Genomic DNA, 9199 nt, shown 5'->3' on the forward strand with positions numbered 1-9199 from the left:
TTTTTTTTTTTTTTTTTTTTTTTTTGCAATTAACACGTACTGTATTAAGGACTTTTATATTGTTTTCTCCTCCGCATTTAAGCATCTTGTCTTTGTTTAGAAACGTCATTTTATGAGCTCGTCACCTACGTATGCATTTACTGATATAACACTTCCAAAATTAAAGGCAAGTCCCAAATATATTTTTTTCTCTCTTGCTAATTTTTTATTAATAACAATAAAATTAAAATATACTTATGCGTATTTGTTAAATGTTTACAACCTGTTTTATTGACTGGTACTTATAAGTACCGTCGGGTCTAACGGACGATAAGGGAAGGGAAAATTTTCATTTGTAACCCATTTATGTTTGATTTTTTATGTTTTTATTTCAAAAATGTTGTGCATTTATGTGAAATTTATTTTATTTTATAGATAGAAATTTATTTTATGGATTTAAAACTTTATTTTTAATAATGCTATTTTTATTTATAAAAATAAAAATTAGTTAATTATGAAGATATTATTTATTATTAGTAAAAGCGAATTTGTTTTGTGGAATAGTATATTTTTTATTTTTTTCCTTGATATTTATGACTTATTTTTTAAAAGTCTTATTTTTTTTAAAATCCTAACTTTACTAAAAAAAAAATTAAAAAATTGCAAATTATTTTTATGACAGGTTATTTGTTGTTCATTAAATTTTACTGCAGTTGATTTGATGTCAATTTTTTTCAAAGTAATATTATTTTTAGGAATCATAAGATTTATTTATTATAAATTTGTTTTGTATAATTTTAATATGCTGTTAAAAACAATTTATAAAAATTAATTATTAGTTTTCAGTCATGCCTCGAAGGAAAGGTCCGAGTGTCGAAGAAGCATTGTGCATTTTCGAGTGATACACCAATAGAAAGTTCATCGGATGAAGATGAAGCGACACTTTCTACATTGGCAACCTATTCTACTTCACTAACAAATGTTCAGGTAGCTGAATCAGAAAGTAGTTCAGATGAAGAGGATGTCCAAAGAATATGGGCAAAACGAAATTCCTCTACCACCGTACCCATATTTTCCCTGATTTTGGATTTGTTACTTCTCTTTTTGATAGTTTGTGTTCACCAGTGGATTTCTTCTTAAAATTTTTCGACAACGACATTATTGAAAAAATATTATTTTCCAATCCAATCTATACAGTACTCAAAAAGGTAAGAATATTCCCCCTATCACAAGAGAGGAACTGTATGGATTTTTCGGGTTGGAATTCTTTTTTAGTTATCATAGACTGCCTAAAATTTGCCATTATTGGGCGAATGACATGGATTTTTCGGTCGAAATTGTTCCTCAAACCATGTCCCGCAATAGATTTTTTCAAATACTGGCTAATGTTCATGTGAATGACAATCTTAGAATTCCTCAAAATAATCAGGATAAATTATATAAACTCAGACCTCTGATGACAAGTTTGAATGGTAATTTTCAGTCCTTTCGTTTGCCAATACAATATCAGTCAATTGATGTGAGTATGGTTCTTTTCAAAGGACGATCCGCATTGAAACAATATAATCCAATGAAACCAATAAAAAGAGGATACAAGTTATGGTGTAGAGCAGATATGTCTGGCTTTATTTATCAGTTTGACGTATATCAAGGCAAAGTACAAAGCGCCGAAACAAACAAGTTGAGAAATGACTTTGGACTCGGTAGAAATGTTGTAAAATATTTCACACAAAGTTTCGTAGGAAATAACCACGCCATCACAATGGACAATTATTATTCATCGCTCGAGCTTTATGAATATTTAAAATCGCAGCATATTTATGCATTTGGAACAATTAGATCTGAACGACGTGGCCTCCCCAAATTTGCTGGATATAAAGATTTACAGCGTGGAGACTTTGATCATGAAATAACACATCAAGGAATTTCCTACTTCAAGTGGAAAGATAATAGGTGCGTACATTTATTATCTAATTACCACGGAAATGGAACTTGTACAGTTCAAAGAACACAGAAGGATGGAACTAAATTGGATGTACGCGCACCTACTATTGTAAAAGAATACAATGAACAAATAGGGATGGCGAATATTTTAAGAGCGGTTATTACGTAACCAATATCAAAAAGTCACAAATACAAGTGATCAATACTTTTCAAAGTGGGGTGTGATTGAAATCCTTGATACAATCTTACTGGTGATATTTCGATTACAGGTTTTGGATCACGATAGAAAGTAAGAATCGATACGATATCACTGAAATTTGTCGGAGCCGTGACTTTACTGGAAAGTAACAATCGATACGATCTGTCCAATGGAAGCTCTCGAAAGAAATCTGTGATTTGGATTGAAAAGTGAACGGACCGGTTATTGGAATTATCGTATCGTATCATTGAATGGCATATCACTGAAATTTATAGGAGAGGTGATTTCACTGCAAAGTGCGAAGTCACCGCTCCACTTTACGGGAGTGACCGATATTCGTATTTGATGATGCACTATTCCATACAGATCATTTTTAATTGCTCGTGACATGATTGACTTTCATTACATGTATTCTGTTTACTGTTGGCGCCATCTATTGGTAGAATATAGGACTAAAGTAAACATTTTAAAGGAATGACATATATTTTTAACTCACCTTTTCCAGAAAATGGTTCACTCTAATAAATAAATTAAATAAATAGTTTTGAGAAAAAAATAAAATTTAAAAACTAAGCTGAAACAGATAAATTAATTCAATCACACGTTACTTAAATTAGTAAATTAAGTATTAATTACAATTAATAAATTTCATATTAAGTAATAATTTTTAATTAATAATATGATTGAAATAACAGATATTTGGAACGCATATTTAAAAATAACAATAGCAATATTATTTGTTATTCAAAAAATCGTGGATTATGCATCTCTATGAACAAATGGGAGGTGTTGATAAAGCTGATATGCTGCGTTCCTTATATGACAGAGACAGAAAATCCAAGCAGTGGTGGCACCGCTTGTTTTATGCAATGCTGGAAATGGCTCCAATGAACTCTTATTATGCCTATAAAGAGTTAAAGGAAACAATATCTGTACTCGAATATAAAAGAAGAATGACTCAGGGTCACTCAGTGAGAGTGCTCACACTATTGAGATCAGAACCAAAGAAGAGAGGAAGGCCAAAATCAATTGAAAATCTGCAAAATCTTGGAAGCAATAAGCGGAGGGGAAAGAACTTTTCAGTTTTGAAAGAAAATCATCTACAAAACAGGATGTCATTGGCCAACATTTGTAAGTTCTCGCGGTCGGAGCGAAGTTTGCTCCAAAAATGGCATTCGGAGCAAGCCACATAATAAATGTAGTATGTGTGACGTATTTTTATGTTGTGATGGGAAAAAAATTCTTTTTATCAATATCGTCAGTCATAGATAACATGTGAATAAGAATAAAAATAAATTATTTTCAAAAAATTTTTTGTCCTGATATTTTTTACCCTTTGGGTACCGACACTACTTTAAAGTACCGTCTCATTTAATTGCTATTAATTACTATGATAATGTAATAATCATTATTTTTATTGCTTATATCTTTAAGTTTACTCCTAAGTAATAAAGAAAAAAATTATTTCAAGTAAATTTTTTATGTAATTGATAATGTGGTGTTAAAGATGCTGCCTAGAGCGAATACACCTTCATAGAACCCCTAATGCCATCTAGTGTGGATGAAGAACACTATATAGATGTGCTGTACAGAGCGTCATCCTGACAACAATCGCGTCATCACTCAACAGCCAATAAGAAGCTATCAGATTCCCGCCATTAAAAGTGTATTCAGTAATGTAATAGCGTTCATCGATGTAAAACGGCCCAGCCGTTCGTCCAGTTCATTAAATTCGTTTATGTTAAATTAGTGCGTGATTCTTGTAATATGAGCCGTCTCTAAGCATTAATCTCAACCGGGCTTTCCCCTAGCGCCCTTGAGAGACATTTAATTTGATATATAATCCGATTAGTAGACGCCTGTTTTTCGAGCCAGAGTTAACATGTCTCTGCATAGATTTGGTACTTTTATTTACCGATGGTATTCCAACCTCTCAATATATTTTATTCAATTTTGAATCTGATGGTACTTTAAAGTACCATCGGCAAATAGAGGGTTACATTTTGGCTTGAATCTGCACTCTCTGTTTGCAATGATAAAATCCTGCACAGGTGTAACAGATAGTTGCTTTTTTTTTCTTCTATAAGTTTCGATTTTAATTTTAAGGGGAAGTAGTGATTTTTCATTGTAGACATTTTTCGTCTTTCTTATTTCTAGGAGGTAGAGAAAACTTTTCCCATTAAAATTCCTTAAATGAGATATTATGATTACTTCATAATTTTTAGTTTCCAGTTCGTGAACTATTTCATTTTTTCCTTGTCACCAAGTAGACTTTTGATAATTATTTTAAGAAATCTTTCATCGGGGCTTTCTGAAAGGATGTAGTCTTTCTTCTTTCATCTAAGAGCTTTATAATTTTCTTTCTTCCTTCATCATTGGTTGTCTGGATGACAATCGTGATTTTATTTTCTGTATTTGGGAAATTTTTATGAATCTCCTGTAATATGATATTGTAATTGCTTGTAAATTTCATACAGATTGGGGGTGATTTTATCTTGGAATTACTTTGATTTTCTTCATTAACTGCTGGTAAATTAAATTTGTTGTTGTTTCTATTGCATTTGTAGCCTCTTCCATTTCCGTATCTAAGTTATTTTCTAGATATTGACGGTTCGAAAATGAATCAACTTCAAATGCAATTCCTTCATTCACACATCCCGTGATTTCTTTTTTCCGGAGAGTTGTGGCTGCTTTTAAAGAGAGTGGTGTAGAGAGAGTAGAAAACTAAGAAAGAGATTATATACATTCGAAAAAGGAACAGTTGCAGCAGAATCTATATCTCTTAACACTAACAGGTCATGAAACATATTTCAAGTACGAATTTATTTATTGCTAAACAGTTTTAAATATTTTTTCCAAACAGAAGATACTACATAACTTGCTTTGTTTAAATTTCTTTTGTTTAAAAAAAAATATGCTTATGGACCTTTTACTATTTTTTTCCTGAAGAAAGATGCAAATTAACTCGATGTTTGTCACGGTATGGAGAAGCTGAATCTTCGATCGTAGAGTTTCAGACTCCATTCCATACATTACCATCATGTGCATACTCACCGTGTGGCGGCGCTGCGATGCATTCTTCGTGATCAAATGAAAACGTATGAAATAATAATGATTGAAATACATTATAATAAAACCCTATTTTCTCAAAATTCTATTCGAGACAGAATCGTCACAGAGAGTTTGTGGGCTTCTAAAATCATAAAGTTCATATATTAAAAATTTCTATATAAATAAAATTATATGTTTGAAAGTTGTAAATTGTACTTTTAATCCAATATGTTTTGATCATAAAATGTTTCGTTTAGTGTATTACAGCGCCACCTATTTGCAAATATTTGTACTATTTTTTATTTAATAAATAGCAAATGCATTTATTGAATGAATTTGTAGTTCAAATTTTATATCATGTGGGCTAATAGAAAGCATTTTAATGTCCTCTAAATGTGTGGAATTTATTTCCTCTTAATCCTACATATGTAGACATTTTTCAAAAACCCTGCTTTTCCAATATTTTTTTTAAAAAATTATACAGATATTTGTCTGAAATATTCATCGGTTATTTCCTTATCAGCATAAACTAAAGTTACATTTTGAAAATTTCAATCAGGTAGAAAATATAGAAAAAGTATTTTTTCGGCATTCAAATTTTAAACGCTTATCTGTTTAATAAAGTTACCATAACATTCACTGCACATTTAATATACTTGTTCTATGATATGCGCCTACCTTCCGAGCACTTGTAAAATTTACAAAATTTTAATAAAACAAGTATAGTTGTAATTACAATGAGGAATAAAAATAAAACTTCTATTGAAAATTCAGTGGAAATGTTGTTAGCTTTTAAATTTTAAGCAATTTTTAAAAAAAGTTTTAATGAACATTTGCAGTTACGACGTTCATCCACCACTAGAAATTTTAATAAATACGTGCCTCTTATATTATACGTAACTAAAAAATTTAAAATAACTCTCAAGGCTTTAGGAATATTCACAATTTTGTTTGGAAACAAAAGTTTTATTGAAAGTTAATGAATTTTTTCACTAAAACTCGGAAAGGGGGGGGGGACTAGTTTATAACATAGCTAGAGTAAAGTTACACATTTCATCAAAATTTCAATTCAGTAGATAAATACATTTTTTGAAGAATGTTTACTGCAAAAGAAAATAAAAAATGCAGTTTTCCACGGAAAGAATAAGTAAAGGTATAATATAATATCTTTGGATCAGATGATAGTTCCAAGTACTTGAGAATGTATTATACATCTTTAAATAATTAATTAATAACGCTTCAATATTGCTTCGTGTTCATTTTTGGTAAATGGCGGTTTCTTTTGCAGAAATATTCCATTAGATGCTGTTAAAATTTTTATTATTATTCTTAAGACCATGGAATCACTACTGTGGAAAGTTTTATTCCAAAGTGCTGAATAAGTTGTTGAAGCGGAAAAAGCTTTAAGAATTATTTTTAAAACTGTCTTCATCATGCTGCACTGCTTACATAAGCCAGAAAAAAAAGGGGGGGGGACTAATATCGTATACTGCGTACTAATTTCATACTTTTTTACAATCTCGTAAAACTAATTTATAAATTTATTATGGGTTTTAACTTTAAGCATGCTCATTTAATTTCATAATAAATTAATCTATTCTTTTCTTTTTCTATATATCCTATTAAACAATCTAACTTAGGATTGTGGTTTTTTAGCAAATATCTTTCACTATATAAAAACTTTAGAATCATAATCTTCATCCTTTGTTCTGCATCTCAGTTATCGCTCTGCTTGTGATCTTTGAAAAAATACTGAGTTCTTCCATGAATTTTCATGTTCCCTAACAAATTTTTATACTTGGAAATCAAAGGTCTGACTATAGTGTTCAATTTACACATTTAAAGCATTCCAACACTGATTTTAATTTAAAAATTTCAAAATGTTAATCGAAATAAATAAGACATGGCCGTTTAGTGACAAGTAATTTCACTTTTTTAAACTTAAACATAAAGTTAAAGAAACAGCACCCAGGAACAAATAATATAATAATAAAGGAAACGCAAATCTACCAAAAAATTCGGAACCATGCTGTGATGCCCAAATTAAACTGGTCAAGCACACAATCAATGTCTATTTCAATCATCCTGACAATCTAATCGCCTATAGGTCACATCTCGTCAAGAGCTCGCAATGGCCATTAAGAAAAAAAGCCACAAGTACTGATGGGATGTCCAACAAAATACTTGAACATTTTAACCACAATGCAGTAACTCACCTAAACAAAAACTTCAATGACCGTCTGCAATTAAACAATTTCTTTGAGGAATAAAAAAAATGCTCATATTTCATTCTCCCTAACACGAAGCAAATCCTAAACTGCTCGACTTCGATCTCCAATTAGTTTAGCTCGCAATATTGACAAATTATTTGAGAAAATCCATCTTAATAGATTCAGCAAACACAGAAATTAAAACATCATCGCAGATTATCAGTTTCTTTTAAATGCATTGTGGCGCTTATCAAATGCGTAGAGTTGCAAATTACTTTAACCGACGGTTTCCATACCGAAAGAATATTCCTTGTTTGCTGGAAAACCTTGTAGATAGCATTATGGCTTTATCTTCAAAATAATCCGGTTCAAATTTCCTTACTTTCCCAATTAAAAAGTTGCTAAATTTCTGTATTATCTTAAATTAAAAGTTAAGTTCCCTCTCAATCGAAGTTAAAGCTGAACTCCATAGAGAATAATCATCCGCCTCATATTGTATTACATTTTCAATAGAAACTTCCCAAAAAATGTTAATATTATGAACTGTTATTTCGCCGCTGTTGTTGGAGATAGGAATCCACAGTATTATGGGGGCTAGGAATAACAGCTAATTATGTAGTCCATGAATGGAAGTTGTTCTAATAAAAAAAAGAGCTCTGTGTTGGTGGCGTGTCTCGTCAACACAGGCAAAATACATGGTAACCAGTATGCAATGCACCGGTAAAGGTCACTGAAAGAAAATCGCCAAGAGCACTACTTTCTTCGAACGAAAATCTAATGGGACTCAGGAATTAAACACTTTGGAATCTACCTTGACTTCCAGCTCGCCTTCGAAAGCCACCTTAAATATAGCGAAGACAAGTTCTGAGATACAGTACACCAAATCATTTGTTTTGGCCGCATTCTCAACTCTCCCTCTTCAGTATAAAATATGTATACAAATAATTCTCATCTACGCAACCCATAATTGGGGAATGGCCTGAAAATCACATAGAACACCCCTTCAAATTCTACAAAACAAGATTCTTTGAATGAAAACAAGCGCACCTTCGTAAATTTGTATGGTAATTTTTATTTGAGGTAAAGCCATTCACAATTGAAGATATTGAAACGTGTAGTTCAAAGTTCTATCGAAATTTCTTTAAAATGCTGGATCCCACAATTCAACTAAAAATCTGTTACACAATGTGATAGCGAATAAAAATACCCAAACACCATAACGAAATGATCTCTTCCACTCGAGCCACCGTAATGTTTCTTCTAATTTTTTTACCTATTCGCCTACTTCTTAACTTTGTTCATCCCGTATTAAAATTCATTTCACTTCTTTTCTGCTCACTTGGTCGTTTGACCAAAACTGAATTGTTAACGCATTTCTTCAAGGTTTCCTCATGAAGGCTCCACAATCGTTCATGTTAAGTAGAAATGCCCTGGTTATGAAAATAATCCAAGTTCTGGAACTGGTTGTATAAATTAATAGCTTGCAATTTTATAGCTCTTTAAATGTCCACCTCAAGTGTTTGAATGGCGGTTTGTTACTTATACTACTAATTTGCTTGTAGTAATTGTAAAAATGAAAATAAAACATTTTTAAATGCCTACATGCTTGGCCTATACAGACAATAAATAAAATAAATTTCGAAAAAATTTCAGCAACATGAAGATTTTAGAGTAGGCACCACACCTTAATACTTTACAATTCTTCATCTCCTGACATACGAGTCTTTTGGCCTTCTCATTAGTTGGAATTATCCAAAACACTTTATGGTTCTTTTCTAATAGATATACGGCCTTAATTCTCATATTTTCCAATATA

General features: G+C 31.3%; 1 protein-coding gene across 1 annotated transcript; it reads left to right on the top strand.

The window, feature by feature from the left end:
- Positions 1-789: 789 nt before the first annotated feature.
- On the top strand, positions 790-3655 carry LOC129976023 (piggyBac transposable element-derived protein 3-like). Its single transcript, XM_056089359.1, has one exon. The coding sequence runs from the start codon at positions 1298-1300 to the stop codon at positions 2090-2092; it is 795 nt and encodes a 264-aa protein (XP_055945334.1). The 5' UTR covers positions 790-1297; the 3' UTR covers positions 2093-3655.
- Positions 3656-9199: the final 5544 nt, after the last annotated feature.

This window comes from Argiope bruennichi, chromosome 7 (assembly GCF_947563725.1).
Source record: "Argiope bruennichi chromosome 7, qqArgBrue1.1, whole genome shotgun sequence".
Classification (NCBI taxonomy): Eukaryota; Metazoa; Arthropoda; class Arachnida; order Araneae; family Araneidae; genus Argiope; species Argiope bruennichi.